Source organism: Poecilia reticulata, linkage group LG16 (genome assembly GCF_000633615.1).
Source record: "Poecilia reticulata strain Guanapo linkage group LG16, Guppy_female_1.0+MT, whole genome shotgun sequence".
Taxonomy (NCBI): domain Eukaryota; kingdom Metazoa; phylum Chordata; class Actinopteri; order Cyprinodontiformes; family Poeciliidae; genus Poecilia; species Poecilia reticulata.
Window position 1 is genome coordinate 19,845,807 of NC_024346.1, and position 21,308 is coordinate 19,867,114.

At 39.8% G+C, this 21,308-nt stretch overlaps 1 protein-coding gene across 4 annotated transcripts in view; it reads left to right on the forward strand.

Moving 5' to 3' along the window:
• The window catches only part of ptprub (protein tyrosine phosphatase receptor type Ub), a 228,644-nt gene that overhangs the window by 138,887 nt on the left and 68,449 nt on the right, over positions 1 to 21,308 (forward strand). For all 4 annotated transcript variants that reach the window (XM_008432338.2, XM_008432339.2, XM_008432340.2 and 1 more), the window contains exons 6-8: positions 4,801 to 4,975; positions 7,845 to 8,138; positions 20,239 to 20,556. In XM_008432338.2, the coding sequence (XP_008430560.1) occupies positions 4,801 to 4,975; positions 7,845 to 8,138; positions 20,239 to 20,556 (787 nt within the window). The remainder of the gene's footprint in view (positions 1 to 4,800; positions 4,976 to 7,844; positions 8,139 to 20,238; positions 20,557 to 21,308) is intronic.

Here is a 21,308-nt window from a genome sequence, read left to right on the forward strand (position 1 = left end):
TCCCAGAGAAATCCCAGAGAAATCCCAGTGAATCAAAGGCTTTATTGTGTCTAGATTTGATGGATGAAAATATCAATGTATAGCAGTGAGAAACTACACTTTACAGCAGTTCTAACTGTGCTGCAGTTGCATCATTGGAGGCATCTCTGGATTCCTGAGGTGCAGCTCAGACCTCTATAACCGTTTCAGAGGCACTAGGCGAAGGGGGAGGAGTAAGTTAAGCTAATTTACTGATCAGTTTCAGCAATTGCTTTTGTTTCCCTTAGAGGTCCTTTAGTATATATATTTTTTTCCAAATATCTTCGTTATTTATCTGATTTTGGTTGCATATTCCAGAAGTTTCCAACTTAATATTTAAACACTCCAAACAATAGTTTAGATGGTCATACAAAGATCTGTTTAGTAATACAAACCAGTAAATACAAATACTAGTTTCAAGTGTTTTGCAGCTTTTACTTCCAGGATTATCGTCTTTTTATCTCCATCCATCTTCATATAAACACTGACCAGCTTCTCTTTCCTTGCTGAAGAAAAACATACCCACAGCACGCTGCTGCCACTGCCATGTTTTACTGTCTGAATATTGTGTTCAGAATGACGTAGGTCAAAAATATTTCTCTCACGTGTTAGCTGTGTCTTCTATGTCTTGTGGAAAACTGCAAACAGGACTTCTTATATCTTTCAAACATTGCTTTTGTCTTTCCAATCTTCCGCTGGCAGATTTGTAGAGGTCACGACTAATAGCTTTCCTGACCTGACCTATTACATGTTAACACATTCTCCCTCCTCTGCTATTGACACCTGGGGCTGCTTCTCTACTTAATCAATTCCTCATGTAACCTGTCAGTTTAAGATTGTACTTGTGCCATATTATATCCATATTTATACAATTGTTTAAATGAGAATTTGGAAGATGGAGTATGGAACCATGAAGTATGGAATGTTGCTTCAAACCCAACCCGAACCCCCTTCACAACAACACCATGACACATCTGCTTTGTTCCTTGTTCTTCAAGATGCTGTTTGTTCCCTAATGTCCTTAAACCAACCTCTGAGATCGCACACAGTTTGACACAAATGATTTCTTATTACCGTTTATTTACAATTATCAGAGTAAAATGTGTTGAAGACAAACTGATGGCACATTTTTTTGGTTTTCATTTATGAGCAATTTTCAATTACTGTTAGCATAAACTCACAGTCCGATTAAAGGACATTTGGGTTCATGTCGGGAGCTATTCTTTAAAAAAAAGCATCAAAAGAAAAAGGATAAAAACTGGCTCAAATATCTTTTTAAAGTCATTCTGTTTATGTCTTTTTATTCCACATCTCTTTTCTTGATTTTTCTCTTCTTTGTTGTTCTTTTAGCAACTTTCCAAATTGAGAATTGAACAGTCTCTTCAAAGAAAATCTAAGGCTCTTGGGCATAAATGTTCCCACACAGATCCTTTTAGTGAAGCAAATCAATAAGTTAGGTTTCAAGTTTTACTTAGAACCACTGCAGTAAGTAGAAAATGCTACCTCACATAACCCGTCGAGAAAGGATTTATTCCGTTGTCATTTTTTTCCCCCCACTGCATTTATTGAAACAAAACTCTTTCTAATGTTTCTTTTTCTTCTTCATCTTTGACTCTTTCAGAGGAAGTGGAGGAGCTCCACACATTTCTTCTGTTATTGTTTCTGTGCTTCTAAGGAATAAAATGTCAGATTTCAAAATTGTAATATCTTGTTGTAGTAAAGTTAACATCAAACAACATATTAATTTGCTGCCGCCGACATCTTCCCACCCACAACAGCTAATGGTCATCATGGCAGATCAAGGCAGCCCTGCTCCATTGTGTAAAAGTAGCTCATGTTTGATTTTGGTAACTGAGGTGTGCTCCCTCACACCACTTTCGGCAGTCGCCTTTTTTCCTTTGTGTGAAGACAAATGCTTTGGGCAATTAGCTGGCAAAAAAATGTACTGATGGCAGCTGTAATAAGTACTGATGGTTACTACTGAGCTCCCCCATAGCCTCTCCTCTGTAGCTGTCCTCTTAACAATCTTCCTGTCTCTCGATCCATTTCTTATATAAACCTAAAGCGGTGTTTTTATGTTGCTGTGTTGGTTGTGTATGCTGTAACAGCTGCAGATCAGTCTTGGCTGCTCACGCCTGCCAGATTAACAGATCGTTTTGTCATTTCCTTGCCAATTAGCCACAGCCAGATTGTTTTGATAACATGAAGTGATCTCATGCTTGTTTGATTTATTCAGATTTTTCTTGCCTCTCCTCTTTAATCCAAATTCTAGTTGGCAAAACGGGAGGAACGGAGTGCCTTAGAAAAGTTATACCCACAGAACCGTTTCACAAGTTGTCACGTTACAACCACAGACGTAAAAGTAAATTTCACAGAAATTACACAGTATTTAGTGCTGGTTTGGCATCTACAATCTCAATTAAATACACTCAAGTTTGCGACTGGGATGTAATAAAAATGTAGAACTGTTCAAAGAGAAGGAATACTTGACCAAGATTCTATAAAACATTTAGAGATGATTTAGGACTATGTGATTAAGCCCTTTTTTTTATCCCATTTTTTTGTGGCTTCAGGAATGGTTGCTTGCTTAACCCTAATCGGTGGTTTTAGTGTTTATGTGTTTGTTTGTGAAGCTTTGGTGTGTGGTTCAAGTGGTTTGTGGCTTTTTGCAGGCCGTCAATTCAGGGTTTGAGCAGAAGCTGTGAATGTGCAGCGGTACCCAGAGGTTTCCCTGCTGATCCCGACATGCTCACTTGCTTTGGATTTCGCTGAAGCACACAGATCAAAAAGTATCACGATTTATATACACCACTTCACACAAAGAAGATTGCCTGAAAACATGAGAAAAAAGAAAAAAAACGTCAGATTCTGTGTGTGTTTTTGAGACTTCATGGGGTTGACAAATGTTACTCGTTTTAATGGTGTGGAACAATGTGAGAAATGTGCTCGCAGTGCAGCAGCAAGGTGAATCGCTTTTGTTTGAATGTCCAGCTACCGGCGTGTAAGTGTGTGAGGGTGTTTTGGTTTCTGAACTTTAACTCCATATTCACATTTTTACCTTTTTGTTTTGCAGTAAAACATGCAGCAGCTACTCGTCTGCTGTCGTATTTACTAAACTGATCAAACATTAATGCATTGAAGCTCAACTGCCTACCTGTTCTAGCTGCTAAACAGGAGTCAAGTGTTTTCACTAAATTATATCGGCAACATTTGTAGATGGGGTCAATTTGGGAATATCACTAATGTTGTCATTACCTCCGTAATCAGTATCAATTCAAAAAGATTTAATTTGTAATTATTAAAGCATGCCTGATTGTCACAATGCAAAAATAAATCAGTTAGATGGTCCTTCATTTATAACTAAGTTCAACATAATTGAACAATTTTTCATTTTAATCACACAGTGCTAATAAGAACTGACCCGTATAGCAATAGCGTGTGTGCACTGTTGCGTTTGAGTCCCAGGAGCTCGCTGGGCAATAACTGCAGGATGTGGTAGGTCAGACGATGCATTCAAGAGAATACAGCAAATGCTGCTCATTACAAGATAAAAAGGCAAGGAAATAAGTGATTGCAGGAAGAAAAAAAAGAACTACACTAAATGAAACTACAGGTTTCCTTGTTTTGTTGTCTGGGTTATTGATCCGAGTCATTTTAAAGTGCCAATATTTCATTAAACTTATTGCAATGCAAATGCTTGAATGCTCAGTAGGTTTACAGTTAAATATAATCACACAGTAGTTCTATTGCTATCATGTTGGCCTTTGTTAGTACTGTGATCATGTTCCACTTAGCTCTGATCGATGGATGCTGCAGCTTTCCTTTACAGCGACAGACTCTTTTTTTTGTCTCAACAGGACAAATGATAGTTTTAAAATGATGCTTCAACAGAGGTTAGCTGGATTAAGGGACCAGCTGCAATGACTATAGAGGATACACTTTTTTTTTTAAATACTGCAATGGAAACCTACCAAGTCACTGCAGATAACCTAAGGTTTTGGTTATATCGTGACAAAATAACACACACACTCCCTATCAGTTCTTCTTTCATTTTCTTGAAAACATTATGTTTTTTTACGCGATTGCGACTTGTTGACGTGAACCATAGTCAGTCATTGCACAGCAAGGAATTGGCTAGTCTGGTATTCTACTAATCGGCACAACACCTTAGAATAGACTGCAGGATAGAGAGAAAACTGCAGCAGTCTTTCTTTTGCAACAGATTTAAAATTCCAGTTCAACAACAACAAGAATTTCAAGTTGAGTTCAGTCGATGACTGAGTGACTGAACTTTCTCAGTCTATAAATTTATCAGAGACTGATCATTTTTAAAATGTCTTCATCCTGTCATCAAATGAGTCAAACAGGCAGCACCAAGACTTAAAGGAACAGTCTGCCAAATATTATAACTGAATGTCACCTTCCACTAATGATGAGTGTAAAATAAGAATATATTTGATCTTCTATAACACAGACCAATAGGTCCTAACACAGGAACAGAAAATCATGTACCATTATATGATTTAAAGAATTATAGTAATACCAAAATTTATGCTTTTTAAATGTTCAAAAATATGCAACTCCTGTTATTTGCGTATTTTTTTTCAGGCGCTATTAAATTGTTGGTATGCCTCAACAAGCTGTACAGTATGTTTGCGCATTGTGGATGCATGAGTGTAGGTTGCTTTCTGAGTGACCTGACATATAGCTGTGTTTGTCAGTGAGAGGCACACATGATGACCCATCCTGTTTTCTCTGACCCTGTCCTCTCCTGTTTTCCAGAGACACAATGGCGACATTTTAACCGCGGCCTCGGTCAAGCACTTGAGTCATCGGCGCTTTGTGGTGTCCTTCCAGCTAGATAGTGTTCAGCGCTCAGATCAAGACCTGTACCGCTGTGTCACTCAGTCATCCAGGGGCTCCGGGGTGTCCAATTTTGCTGAACTTGTTGTGAAAGGTAAAAAAAAAGAAGAAAATGTCTTCTTTTCTTACTGTTTTGCTTCCAACCAGGATGAAATTTCCAAGTGATATGTTTTTTTTCTGCTCTTGATCGCTTGCCTACAGTGTGAGATAAAGTCTAAATATATATAGCTAATTAAATTGTGCCAAAATGGTTAATCTTGAACTGCATCCCATTGGTATTATGGAGGCAAAAACCGATTCTTGGCATCGGTGCTTCATGAGCTGAAGTTGTCAAACACGCTGCCATCTTGAGCGCTTCAGCTCTCTGACAAAACGCTGCTCACTTGACTTGGACTCCTGCAGACCCTGTCATATCATGAAGCACAGATGGTGACCTCACTCTCATTACTCACCACAGCCCAACAGCCTGACACAACTCTGACAGCATAGTAATGACATGGCAGTGGTTTGATGGCATAACAGACTCCAGCCCTCAGCTAAGTGAAGATGAGAAGGGGAAACAAGGACATCATATATTCCTGTCTTCTTCTCTTGGTTGCTCTAAATTCAGCTGAAAGCTTGCAGGAGAAGAAGCACAGAAGTTGGCATTTGCTCTGATGTCGTTGTTTATCTCTGTTTTGACAAAATAATAATTGCTTTTGTGACATTGACATTATTGTGACCTTGAGCAAAAGTCCCCAGATTTGCAATAAAATAGAATTAATTGTTAAAAATATATATTTTAAAATACATTACTTAGGCTATTGTTAATGTAACACGCTTCTTAAAATTAAATAAACCCACATATGATAACACGATTTCCATTATTTTTGTTATTATAATAATAAAAATGTGTTTTTATTATTATAAAATACCCACACGGCTGTTTTCTGGCAATAATGTTTTTAGGTAAGCATTTCTAAAAGCCTTTTGAATATTAAGTCACAATCGGTGGGTACCGCCTGCTACCTGGCAACCCAAAACAGCTGAAAGGAACTCGAAATAGGCAGAACTGAGCAAAGTGAAATCTCAAAGCTTGAGAAGGATTTTATAACCCATAGGCGTCTCCTGACTTGTTCAGGGAAGGATAATAGGTCTCCTCTAAACACACACTGTCATGTGTGAACTGTTCAAACATAACAGTTCACACGTTATGTGCGAACTGAAATATGTTCAGTCGAAAATATTGGAGCGTTCTTTCAGCCAGCTGACCAGCCGTGTTCAACTACACAACAGGCAGAGAATCCTGTTTTCTGTTTTTGCTCTCCATGTATCTCAGACATCTCATAAGAGGCACTCAAGAACAGTATAATGAAAAAAAATATCTTGCAATTTTGGCTATTTAGTTGAAGCCGAGCGCATCCAGCTCAGCTCAGACTCTCATCACTACCGACAAGCCTGTCGATCCGTTCTGCTGCCACACAGTTTAAATCCCTCTAACTGATGCGAATACATCAATCCATTTCAGTCTTTTCATAACGTGGACGCTATATAAAGAATCTCTTTTCACTAAACTGTTATTAATCTTCCAACCATCGGCTGCTTCTGAAGCAGGAGAAAATCCGCAGAAAAAAAAATTACAACCTTGCAATCCATTCCTTCTTCTTACAAACTTGAGAAGAATCATGATGTGCTTTTTAAGGTTGCTACGATTCCTAACTTTTCAGACGGAAAAATGCCTCAAAAAGTTATGTGAAAGACAGCATAAATTCTCTCCTCCTCTGCAATGCTAAGAGCCTTTAATGAGCTAGGCCTAGTCATTTTAGTAATGCTGAAAATGTGCAGGGATCGTACATGAACTCACTTATTGCCCCACAGCAGACAGCAACTTTTCACATAATTAAAAATAAACAAATTCATCGTTCTCCCTTTCTCTCTGACTGTATTGTACCCCTGCAGTACCTTTGCATTTAATTTAGACTACAGCTGGAGATATGCTGCATTTGCACACCCGGTTTCATAACTCTGAAGGTAGATACGATCTTAATTAAACAGCGCCGGTGAGTTGATTGCGAGAAGCTATAAAACAAACAGAAAATACCTCTCAACTGTGCTCCAAACAAAATTCAAGGGTACGAGATGAGAAGAACTTCCTATTTGCGAACTTGGAAAACTGTCGAAAGCACGAGTGAGCTGTTTAAACTTTAATCACACTGGCCACTGCTTGTGGCCTAAAGATGCCCTTTTAGTTCAGAAGCAGTCGATGTCAAAACAAACAGCTGCAGGCTAAAGGGAACCAGGAGGTGAGCTTCTGGTAATGTGTAAAACACACACTGAGGCGCGCCGTAAAAAACTGAGGCGGCTCTGCAGGAATGATTAGTCACAGCAACAAATCTCACTCTGATCTCTTCTCATGCCTTGTCGACATTTCTTTTCTATTCCCATTCCTCACTCACACGGTGTAATTGATCTGCCTGTAAGTGACATTTGACCGGTGGGCTGTGGTATAAATTCCTGCTTTGGAAATCCTGAGTGACAGTGATGCAGAGTCTCCTGTTTCATCACTGTGAGCAGCTCTGTGGACAGATAGAGAAAAACATAAACGGCGCTTAATCACAGTTAAAGGCTTGTCGCATGCTTTCCATTTAATGTACAGCTGCTCTTTCCCTGTCACTACTTTTTCTGAAGTTCATTCAAGCTCGTGAATGCCTTGCCAATATGAATGACTGATTAACTGTGTAACCAGAATTTGGCCTGCTCACATCCTATAGCCCTTACAGCTCCATCCGAGACATAAAGCTGTAAGATGCTGAAAAATGTGGTTGCAATAATACCGATCGGAAACATTGTTATCCTGAAGTAATTTTTTTTTTCTTAAGATTGTTAAATTTTGCAGCAGTTCTCCTAGTTTAAGTGTTTTTCACCCAAAACAACGAGGCCTAAAGTGGAAAATAAAAAAAATAAACACTGCTTCCCTCTGACAGTACCTCCATCCCCCATCGCGCCGCCTCAGCTGCTGCGCGCCGGCTCCACTTACCTCATCATCCAGCTCAACACTAACTCTATCCTGGGAGATGGCCCCATTATCAGGAAGGAGATTGAGTACCGTGCTAGTCAGTCCCCGTGGTCAGAGGTGCATGGAGTAAACATGGTCACCTATAAACTGTGGCACCTGGATCCGGACACCGAGTACCACATCAGCGTGCTGCTAACTCGACCTGGCGAGGGTGGAACCGGCCCCCCTGGACCTCCGCTTGTCAGCAGAACCAAGTGTGCAGGTGAGCCCTCTAATCTCATTTCAAGTCTGTTTGGCTTATTGCAGCCGCAAGCAAAATCTTATACAACTACTTTGTAAAAAGTTCTCATTATTTTCCTGTGAGTTAATCTCAATTATGTAAAATGTATGTAAGGTATTTTGTTTCTTAAAGGATTATTTTATGTCAGGAGAGACATGGAATGAGGTGAAAACACATCGCTTTATAACCTTTATTTATCTAATCATTTTACAGTTACTTTGTAACTTTACCCACAGGGGTTCATCAGTAAAAAACCCAATAGATTGCTGTAAGCCCAGTGCTACTAATCAAAGTGAACTTTTTGTTTGCTTGATTGTGCATTTATCAAACATCGGAAACCTCAGAAGGAACATCTAATCTGAATAAAGCTGTAGATCATTGTACTTTGTAGCCCTAAACCTTGAAGTGTATTAGAAAGCTTAAGATGATTAGATATTTATTTTTAAACATCACAAGCATCCATCCAAAGTCTCAGAAAAAGAGTTTCATCTGAGGATAATTGAAGTTTAACAAAGATCTAGACCAGTGTTTCTCAACCTTTTTCGGCCCAGCGCCCCCCCAGCCTTTATCCAGGTCCCTCAACGCCCCCCACCAAAAAATTTGTAGGCTACTTTGCACTGACAATTATTTTATTATTAATGTTACTATCATTATTGTAGATGTTTTGAATCGGAACACCGATTATGTTTTCCCGTACACTTCAGCGCCCCTTACGCTCCTTCACCTCGCGCACATAACGGGGTAAATGTAGCGAGTTTTGCCCTAAACGTATCGGCGACTGGAGGAGGGGGGATGGGGGCGGGGGGGGGCGCCGATTTATGATTTCGCATCCACCTGAATAATGTGTAGTTGCGCTCCTGCTCATGACATTTCAACAATATTATTTTACCTTTTATCTGGAAATAGTGTATGTATATTCTTGTCATACAGTCCTCTGTATTAATTATTGCTCGAAAGGTCTTGCCATAACAGTTTATTCCTCCGTATTTACTTTAGTTTCTTAGTTTATTCTTGCATTTTGTTCTTCATTCATTTCCATTTAGTTTCATTTGATTAATATTATCCTCTCTTGGTTTATTGCTATGTCCACTTTAGTTTCTTTCCGGTTGCTAGATTTATATGATCGTTTATTGACCACCAGTAATTTTCACTCATCACCTGCTGCGCCTCCCAGTCGTCATGTGTTTCACATCATGTGTTGATTTTTCACTGTTCAGCGTCGGATTCTCTGTTTTTATGCCATAATTCACATCTAGTTCGTCGCTCCGTTTTATGTCCCACTTGTCCTGTTACAGAGTTTTGCGCAATGTGCGCGGCGTTTTAATTTTTTTTTTTAACTCCCTAAGGTGCAGGGCGGTCGGGAAACATATTGATGGGGAAAAGGCAGACTTTTAAAACAACGGAAACAATTTCGGTATTCTGATTATTGAAATTTAAAAGTGCTGGTATCGTTGTTCCATCAAACCCGTTTCATGTCGGACCACTTACAGCACCGTGTTAACGCTATAAAATGAACGCTCTCTATCGTGGAATCACCCATGGAGGGATTTCTTTATTTAAATTGGTTCATTTTTCAGAGGGATACAAAGTGAGGGTATGGTGATTTTAGTAATTACATGTTTATAAGAGCGATTTTCTGTTGTCCTTCCATGGTAGCGGGCAGTTTTCAAACGGAAATAAAACACTTTTTAATATAAATTGCTGCTTTGACATGATCACAGAACTGCCAAAACATATGTAGCCTACATAAATACCAGACAAAGTGAATCACAGCAGCGTCATCAGCAGGTGTTAGGCTGAACTGATGCGGAGCGGAGCTGTGCCATGAAGCTACAAACACTGAATAGAAGAAGAGCTGCCATCGATACAGTTGCAGCCAAGCATGATTTAATGTTTCACAATACAGTTTTACCAAGTTGCTCAAAGTCTAAACTGGCATTGTTGTGGATTTAAGGTGTAAAGTTTACCTACGACCAAACGCCCCCCCCCCCCAAAGGCATCCCAGCGCCCCMCTTTTGTAAAAATGTCCGCCAGCGCCCCCTGCCGTCCTCTGAACGCCCCCTGGGGGGCGGTACCGCCCACGTTGAGAACCGCTAATCTAGACAAAATCCGGAACTACCGCTGCAGATAAAATGATTTAACTCCCACTGCAAATTAGGCTTATTGGCAAAATATACAAATTAGCAGTCGCTTGCCTTCAACAAATCAAACAATAAACGGCTTCAGTGGATTTATCCGAATCGAACACAAAATGCAACTTTTAGAAACTGTTGCCGTCTCAAAATTATTCAACCACTTTATGACAAACGTGCTTAGGACTTTAGTAGCAAACTTCTAAAGTTACAAAATGCTGCAAATGTGATTTACAGCCAGACATTAGCCTGTGGCAGCATGTATGAGGAATATTCTGGTGATATTTGATGGACACACCGTATTCTTGACCATCTTCTGTAATCAAGCCTTAGTGGGATCTGAGCAATGATTGGGATTATTGTACGGTTTAAAGTTCTCGTGAGCCCTTTACCAGATCCAAGCCCAATTTGAGACTCCATTGATAAACTATCATTGACAACATGGGGGAAAAAAATCTTTGAAATATTAGTTTTATTCAATATTTTACCTTGTGGGGCCATCTGAAGAGATCTGTGGATAACAGATGTCCTCATTTTTAGTAGATGGTTACACATTTTCCAAAAGGTTTTTCTGTGTTCATTCTAACATGTATTTCTTTTACCTTTATTGAGAGATTGCCCAGCCTCAGATTTTTCCATTTGTTTGAAAGTAAAACATCGCAACAAAAACTGCCTAAGGTTATCAGAATTTTATTGCTTAAGAAGCTCAATGAACTTCATATTTGCGTAGACTCATGCACATTAATTATCTTATTAATGGGTCTTCTTTTTTTATGTAATGAAGTTATTCTAATTAAGCTATCCAGCTTGAAATTCTGATGCCCAGTGGCCACATGCTGTAACTTTAGAGACTCTTTCATTATGAGACCAAATCTGCCACAGTAATCTGCTGAAAATTCAATCAGAGAGGAGCAAACTCTGACTCAGTCTCCGCAAAGACTTATCTCAAAAGAAAGGAGACATTTGTTATCACTGAGATTCTCTGAACTCTGGAGCTGTATGAGACTTAGGGTGAGACTTTAATTGCCGCTTGCATGGCAGTGTTGGTTTGAGGGTTATTGGAAAGATAACGCATAGATGATAGCTGTAGCTAGCCTTGAGCGCTCTTTTCTGTGGTATGTACTGAGGAAGACAGACGTGGAAATGATGTCAAATGGATTCATAGGGTGAGAGGTTTTTTTTTTTTTTTTTTTTGTATCCGACATCTGAAAACAGGACCAGCGTCAGGAAACAGTGGTTGGCCACAGAGGTTAGCAGCGTCACCACAGAGGAAACGGGCAGCACATACACTGAGGTTAAATCTGCTGCCCAGTTGGTTGCGGAGTTTGTGTGCTTATGTGGCTTTATGACTAATTGTTAAATGGTTTTAATTCAACATTAACATGAGACGGAGTTCACTTGGTTAACCATGTGTGTGAGAAACCTTTTCTGTGTGGGAGTAACAATGCAGGTTTCTAAGAGAAACAGATAAAATGAAGACTGACTGGGTGTATGGAGACATCATGTGGGAGTGAGCAATTAATCTGACTGCGCACAATAACATGTTAACGTTAGCGTGAATCAAATATATTACATCTTGTCTTGGAGTGAGACTCGTTACAAAAATACCGCTGTACTTTTAATTATAGCGTCTTATTAAAAGTGCCTGCTCTTTTCAGATGGCAGCAAAGAATTTAGCACAACAAGCCATCATGTCACGTATGTGCACTCAAACAAGAATTGACTCCACATTTCTCTCAAGGAGACGTTTAAAATATAAATATATAAAGAAAAGGAAATGAAAAATAAGAGTGCATCAAGGTGTAACAAATTTGGTTATATAGTTAGTAAAGATGAAAAAAAAAATCTATTTGCCACATTAGCTTTCCTTCATGTTAAGATTTTCCATTGTTAGTCTACAGTTTTTGTTGGACGTTTTTTTCTCCGTCTTCTCTCATCAATGATTCTTTGTGATTTGTCACTGTGCAGTCGCTATCCTCGCTCAAGCAGAATAACAGTATTCATCACAGCTACATTCATGATAATTTTTTTTTTAAATATATGCACACATAAAGCATGAAAACATTGTTTTGAGGCAGACATACTCAGAGAAGATGTAGGCAGTCATTAGTGCTGCATGAATCTGCAATGTGAGTGTTGTGTAGTCACAGGGGCACAGAAAGGAAAAGCTTTTGTTACCCCAAGGCAGAAGATTCATGTCCTCCATGGTCATCACTCTTTCCCATGCCCAATGGTCTCTCCCTGCCACACACCATCCGTCGCATTTCTTCCGACCCTGCTCCAGCAGAACCTCCCCGGCCTTCTCTCGGATGACATATTAAAGCTACTCTCCAGTCCCGAAAGCCAAAGACACCTCTCATTCATCAGTCTTTGTGCACTCCTTCGCTTCCCGACACACCCATCTCCAGCTGAAGAGTATCAAATAATTCACAAGAGGGGAAAAAAAGGGAAAGAAACGAGTGGGGGAGGGTTGGGGACCTGTGACTGTTGAACAGAAAAGGTGAAAATGAGAGGAAGTGATACAGGACTCGGATGGAGATTACTCTAATAGTTGCTACTATCCGTGTTTGTGAAAGTCGCTAAACTCAGTCGTTAATGATGTATTTACATTTCAACCAGTGTGACATTAGCTTGTTCAGCTGTGTGTGGGATAAGTGATGCTGTTGGGTTTGTAGAGCTGTTCAAGTGGGCATTTAAATGCAGCACAAGATTATTATAGAAGGCATATAGGTGATTTCATTTTTTTTTTTTTTTTGCCTTTCACCGTTTATGGTTATTGGTTTTATTTGTACAGTGGATCTAAATGCTGTACTCACTCTGTTATTCAGACAGGTTTTTGACATATGAAAATAAGACGAAGATAAATGCTTTTAAAGTGGTTTCACCTCCACCATAAGTTCATACCTGCCATCAATTCCAGTGAATCTAACAACCTGAAGTGAAGTGCAGCTCTTCTAGTTGGAGTTTTTTCACATGTGTATTTTTTAACTAAAGTCTTAGTTTGCCACACAGGTCACAAAGTATCAAAATTATGTCCTGGAACAATGGCATTAGCCACCAGAGGAGTTAAAACAATTCAGCATAATGAAACAAACACAATGGTACAGAGGAGACACTAATTAGTAACTGGAGAAAATATGTTTTATTAGAAGAAAATGCAAGAAAATGTCAATTTGGAATGGCCTATCTACATTACTCAGCAAACCCTGGTAGCACTTGAAGAACGCTATGATATGTCCACGCAGGCTAACAGAGTGAGTGTGGGGAATGTAGAGTGGGCAAATATTTTCATGTTAAGATGTGCTTTTCTAAAAGTCTGAGTCCTGAAACTGAATTAAACATTGGGTCAGGAAAGTATTAGTTTAAGGTTGTTCACGCTCATGCAACTGGTTCATTGCAGCTCCCACTCAGCCCCCACGACTCTCATTTAACTTGTACAGGAAATATGTTGGAAAAAAAGTTTTTGAATGTCTTGTTATTTCCCAGAAATCTTTACTTTACACGTGCACTGCAGCTGTAAACCTGTGTGAGTGACTGATATTTGTTATCTTCTGTTAGCTTGGTCAAATCATGGTTTGACTTGCATGTTTTGATGGTAGTGGGACACTGTAGATGAAATAATGTAAAGTTTCACATATTTAAACTTCAAAAGCTTGTTTATTTGACTTCCTTGAACTTATAGGAGACATTCACTACACTCCCTCGAACAGCCCTGCAAATCACCTGGTCCGCTGAGCCCCCACTGACCTTACGATCTGCTGCTGAACCACCGGTCATTCCCATTGCTGCTGGCCTGATTAGGTTTACCCACTAGAAAATAGATGTTGGGGTTGCCGTGGCGATTTCAGGGAGGCGATAATTAGCCAGGGAAGAGAAGGGATATTTGAAACCCCCTTTCTGGAAAGTGAATTTCCGCTCTAAAAGCAGAGTCCTACCACCGTGACTAATCACACACCGCCACGATGAATATTTTCTTCTGTCCCAAACGTGTTGGCTAGGTGGGTACACGCAAGCACACGCACACAAACACGCACACGCGCGCACACACACACACACACACACACATGCACACACACACGCACGCACGCATACTCGTGCACAGACTCGAGCTGTCCGGGTGCAGAGACTATAAAACTAATGGCCGTGAATGTGAACACGATCTCCGGCTGGCTCTGATGGCTGTCCAGGTGTGCCTGATGAGCCATCACTGTGATTATCAGCACGCTGCATTAGCACAGCGTGAAACCCCTCAAGTAAATCGCACAGGAGAGGCAAGCATTTGGACTGCAGGTGGTCCCCAAACTATGTTAATGGGCTTCCACCTGCTGTTGGGTCACTGAACCCTTTAGAAAGGCCCTGGCCATAATCTTCTTGAACTGGTAAAAGGAGGCAACACCAGGGTGAAATTAGTTGCACTACGAACAAAAGTACTCAGCTTGTCTTGGCAAGTCATTTATCATTTCATCTATTCCGTGTCTAACCATCAGTCATGATCCAGTACATCCAGTAGTACTATCAGACTGCCACAAAGCCTTTAGTGTGACCATGTATCCAATGCGCCATTGTTTAACTGTAGACAGACGTGTGTATACTCAGAAAAGGTGTTGTGATTATATTTTCGATATGAACCATAATCGCTTCCAGACTCTGTTCTCTAAATACGAAGCATTGTACAGATGGTGAAAGTTGAATGTTAAACGTCATTCATCAGCTCTGGTCATCATGCTGACACAAAACCCACAATTCAACCTTTGGCAGTTTTTAGCTGCCAGTTCAGCCAGTTTGTGTTTCAGTCCTGGTTCAAATATCATACGCGCAACTTATTCTGAGATTTTTCTCTTTTCTGTCTTAGAGGCATTTCAGCAAAAGTTACTGCGCTGGACACATTTATTTGGACCCCTTCCATAAATACTTTTTGTGACTCTATACAATAGGTCATCATATAACCTTCATTTATAGTGATTCAGGTACTTGGAGTTTATAGAAAATTGTATTTTTCACCATTATTCTTTGAACAGTTTCTCTTGATTGTCCACAGCCCTCAGTCAGCTCTGAGGCTTTCTTCTCTTTAGCTCAGCCCACAGGTTTTTTTTTTTTAGTAGGATTTAGGTCTAGCGGGGAATGGGAAAAGTTGCGCGGGGCCTTTGAAAGAGAAACAGGCCCACAGTATGATTCATTCTCCACTGTATATAACTGTGGACTTTTTTTTCTGAAAAGCTTGATGTTAGTCTCATTTCCAGTTGAAGCCAGATAATTCAGCAAACTCTACATCTCTCTGTTTGTGATGGTAGGACAGAAAAGATTTCCCAAAAATGGTTTCCCTCTGGATAACATCTAACGGTTCCTATAGACACTTAGTGACCTCAAATTTCAGGGAAATGGGGCACTGCGGTGGTGCAGGGGTAACGTGCATAACCCATATGCAGGCTTAGTGCTCAATGCCACTGTCACTGGTTCAAGTCCCAGCCTGATGACCTTTGGCCCCTTATATTCTCTTTCTTTCACATCCCACTTTACTGACTGACCAGTCTCAAAAGTCGATAAAACATTCAGGGAAACAAAGTCATAAGATAATTTAGAAGGTCATTGAAACTCTGATTAACTTCATGCATTAGTAATACTAAAATATAATAAAATGTTTCAATTACTTAGATGTATCTTAAATCTACATAGATACTGCTAATTGAGTCAAAGAGTGTTAAAAACAATAATTATTAGCTTACAAAAAATGAAAGTAATTTAAATTTTTCACAAAATTAAGTCTTTATTTCTCAAAACTATCGGTGAGAGCTGATACTACAGCGGTTAAATGAAATGTACACTCTTCTGACACTCAACTGGTGGATGTGTATCAGTGTCATCGGGGTTGCACAAAACTGTAGGAGGCTCTCGCCATATAGCTGCTTAATTAAATACTCAACATGTGTAAACAGGAGGCCACAGGCTTTTGACTGTGAATCTGTCCCAACAGAGAGCACCAACCATCAAGAAACATTATGAACGCGCTTATAGGAATCTAACAACCCAAAATTGACAAATGTGGCCAAGAGGTAACCCTTCCCTGCAGAGCCGTTTACTGCTACAGTGGAATCTCGCCGCGGCACCGAGGGGTTCGAAGTGTGACTGCTGAGCTTTGCATCCACATGTTGCATCGATCCCGATACTCACACCTTCAGACACATTTGGGCAGCTGCAGATCCTCCGCTGCAGGCTGCCACAGAACGAGCGCCTGTGGGACACCGACAAATAAGAGGAGGCAAGGGAGGAAGAGTTGGCACAAATGTCCACTTTGAGAAACCCCATAATGAGCACACTGTGGCCTCTTTGGTAGTGCTTCATCAACTCAGCAGTTAAATGCCTCTCTTTATTTAGCTCTCAAACCGTGCAGACTATCAACTGCACCATTAAGACAATGAACAATGGTGCATTTACATCTTTCAGCGCGTGCAGTGCAGTCTACCACTTTGTGATTACTGTGCCCACTCATTCATCTACCATCACATTAGTCGGGACGAGGTCCAGATCAACGCTCCACTCATATTTTCATCTAGAGCGAGATGCCTGACAGGAAATTAAAAGGGAAAGCTGACGAGTGCCGAGTTCTTCACTGTAGATTGTCGTGAAAACTCAAGTGCTCTGCGTAAAGTAAGAAGTGGATGAGGAAATGGATAATGCTGGTTTTCTCTCTGATGAGAAGAGTGAGGAGATTTTAAAACTAAAAGGTCTGTGATTCAAATGAAACCAGATCTTTATATTTACTGTATATAATGACATAAAGCCTACTGACTGACATTAAATCAGACAACTTTTCCTTTTAGGTCAACTAATATTTCTAAAATGATTTCTGTTTGCTAAATGCCTTAATAATGATTTACACATTATTTGAATCTCTGATCACCTAACTTTTGTTCCATTTGTAGGACAAATTAAATTATTTGCTGCAATTAGTCAAGCTTTAAATTAAGCACTTAGATATTAAAGACCTACAAATTTAAAAGATGATGTACAAAACAGAGAAATGTACATATAATCCAAACTAAAAACATTAAGCAAAATTGGTCAAAACGGCAATTAAAGCCATTTTTCTTTTTTTCGAGTAAGCAGATTATTTATTTTGTTGATTCTGTTATTGCAAAACAAGACTTTGAAATTTATCTACAGTATAGGTTTTTGTGTTCATAATCAGTATTTCAAAGAAAGCTTAATACTGTAAATTTACAATGAAATATTGGTCACACTCTGTTTGCTACACAACACTGTTATGTGTTAAATATGCATCAACAGGCATCTCAACTAAGAAGACTACTTGCTTGATTGACACATGCTTAGCTACAATTATTTGGTCAAATAACTTTTATGCTGTTTGGAATATTTTGCTTGGCTGGCATCGCTGCCTCCCCCAGAAAAAACACCCCCAAAACCTGATGCTGGTGTCACATCACCATCAGCCCAGTTAGCTCATTTACCTGTACGCTTAAAGAAATACTTTCTGAACGTTGAAGGATTTGCTTTACGCTTTACATGTTCTATGTAGAGCATTGCGTATTTATTTATATTAATTAAAATACTACTTGCTATAAAAAAATTTAGATTTCTAGACAATGTTATAATTCCCTTAATGATTAATAGTTGTCAGTAGAAAATTCTGTATTGGACTAGCATATTTACATTGTCAAAGCGCCCTCTAGTGGACCCATTACGGACAAGAGAAGATCTTTATCTTATAGTGGTCCCATCTTTTATTACAGTATCTAAAGTTATCTGACCGTACAAGGCTTTATCCCATCTGTTCACGAGAAACTAATTTATCTCTAAGTTTGATTATTTTCAAACTTAGCAGTCAATGAAGTCTAGCGGAACGCAACTGAACCATTTCTATATTTGTGTTAATCTTTTTAAACAATATACCATTTTATTATTACAATGAAATAAAGAAAAAAGGCATAAAAATACTCTTCCAGAGGTATTTACTTTAGCACCTGTGCAAACGAGCTGTACAGATTGTTCTTCTGGGGAAGATCATCCAGTGACAGGATGTTGTTCTCAGGCTTGTAAGATTCTGCTATTTTTCTTTAAAAGTAACAATAATCACTTTAATCAAATGCTTCATTATTAGTTTTATGAAATATTAGGACATGTCCCCCCCAAGGAGTTTTTGTCTCTGAGAAGTAACAGCTTCTTCCTCTCCCAGAGACTCATTTCACTGTGGATAATCACTCTCTATTCCCAGCATCAACTAGCATCTTCACAAAGTTTTTTGCTTTTGTACGCGGGGTCGATACATTTTAAACCAAAGCATGTTTTTTTTCTGGAGTGTAGAATCTGCTTCGTTCTTGAACAGTATATAGGTTTGACATTTCAGGCTTAGTTAGATTTTTTTTTCTCAGGCAGTGGAAAATAGAATAGAAGATACTGGTCAAATTCACACCATAAGAAAATAATTCTCTATAGTTATTAGAAATAGCATACTGAAATTAAAAGAAATGTTCAACCGGGTAGGGTAATTTAAAGAAAAAAAAAATTATAAGATGTTCATGTATATTTTAATATAAAAAAACAACAAACTATTTATAACAGGTGAAAAAAACTGCACTCATAACAGCAGAGATGTTATTTGAAGTGAAAACAAAAACAGTGAGAGAGTGAGAACTAAAGATTGTGTCTTTTTTTTTTTTACATTGTATGTAAATATCACGGGGCTGCACAGTGGCGCAGTTGGTAGAGCTGTTGCCTTGCAGCAAGGAGGTTCTGGGTTCGATTCCCGGCCCAGGTATTTCTGCATGGAGTTTGCATGTTCTCCCTGTGCATGCGTGGGTCCCTAGGTGTGAGTGTGTGTGCATGGTTGTTTGTCCTGTGTTGCCCTGCGACAGACTGGCGACCTGTCCAGGGTGTACCCTGCCTCTTGCCCAGAACATTAGCTGGAGATGGGCAACAGCAACCCTCCCGACCCCACCAAGGGACAAGGGTGTAAAGAAAATGGATGGATGGATGGATGTAAACATCACGTTTCAACCGTAGCCCTTGATATGATACATTAGTTCCTATTTTGTGGTGTATTAGCTACAGTCTTTGACTTCCTTGTTCTAGTCTGTGCTGAAGTGAGTTAGGAGAGAATTGAAGACCTTGGCCAGTAACCTCAAGCGCCTCTGATCTCGCCCTTATCTGTATTGTCATTTTCCTGCAACCGTAATCCATTACAGAAAACACCCTATGAAAAGAGGAAAGCCATACGCTACATTATGTAGCATATTGCTCGACAAACAGGCATTGATTGGGTTAGTAACAGCTGTTGATAAAGGCCTCGATTGATAAGAACGGTGTCCTTGGCTCAACTTTGCATCTCTTCAGCTTCAGCCGTTCCCCCAAACACTGGCTGATCTGTGCCTCTGTGCATAGGAGCTCTCTGTATCTCTCAGTGAGGGCGGCAAGGGGAATATTAAAGACAGATCTCTTGTTCATTTAGTCTGAGTCAGAGAAAGTGCAGTTTAACTCCGCTGTGACTGGAATTAACGTCTAAAAATATACCATGACCCAACAGTAAAAGTGACCAGGAGGAAGTGAATGTCCTTGCGTAATGCTGGCAGTTTTGGCACGATGGGGGATTAAACCTCCGGGCAGAGAGTTACAGCTACTGAAGAGTAAACTTACACTGCGGCACAGAGGAGGGAACTGGTGGGCGAACGACAGAAACTCAGCCTGTCCTATTAATTAGCGCAATTGGCGTGAGCTCCTGCTCTGCCATCAGGGATGTGGGTGTGCTGCGCTGGCAGCAAACTGACCTCTGTGTTGTGGCCGGGCAATATGGCAGCACGGATGAGAGAAACTGCTGAGGTGGTCCATAAATATTAGTCAGATTTCTTTTTCTTTTTACACTTTCTGAAAGTTGGTGAGCCTTCAGGACTTTCTTTCCCACTTTCTGTTTCTTCATTACCTTCTTTTATTTCTCTCAGAGCCCATGCGTCCGCTGCGAGGCCTCGTCGCCACAGATATCCAGTCCAGGCAACTGTCCCTGCAGTGGGAGAATCTGGCGTTCAACCTGACACGCTGCCATACCTACTCAGTGTCCTTGTGCTACCGCTACACAATGGCAGGAGGCGGCGGAGGCCACAACACCACTATACGCGAATGCCTGGCAGTGGAGCACAATGCCTCCCGCTTCACACTTCGTGATCTGCCGCCGTACCATGGCGTTCACGTACGTCTGTCGCTGGCAAACCCGGAGGGGAAGAAGGAGAGCAGAGAGGTCAGCTTTCAGACTGAGGAGGACAGTAAGTATCTGATGGAGGTTAAGCTGCACTTATTAGGACACAATCTGAAAACTGGAAGCAACGAAATGACATTTCGGGAAGCGATTGAACAAGTTTAGGGTTTCAAATTTATTGGTATGCTTTACGCTTAACGTTTCAGTCTGTTTAACTGCATTATTTTTGAAAGCTGGTTTTGATTGCAGATACATGGCTGCATATGTTGAACTCTATAATTTCTTTATAGTTCATACACGGGCAATTAGAGGTCATATGTTGTATGGTCTCTAATTAATTTGCCATTATATGTACATATTCATTTATATTATGCGCACAATAAACACCATTACTTATATGTGATGGTACAGTTCAGGTTAAAAAGGTTTTTCTACTTAAACATAGTTAAACTGATCATGTATTTGTTACCTGCAAGTCTCTTTAGCATCTTAAATTAGTGTCTCTAGTGTTTTATATTGTATTTAGGGAATGTGTGTGTGCATGTGTGCGTGTGCGTGCGCATGCGTGTGTCCGTCTTAATTTACAATTTTTGCAGAAAGTAAATATTTATTGTTAATAAAATGTATGTTTAACATGCAGTTTACTGTGGTAGGAAGTAGTTTTGCTATTGGTTTATCTGCTAATAAATTATTTTGCAGCACTTATGTAGAAGTTCGAATTGCCACAACCTGTCATTTAGTCATTTTGAAAGCCAGATGTTAACAGACTTAGTCTTTAGTGAAGTATTTGTTACATGAAGAATAAGAATCTATTTCTTT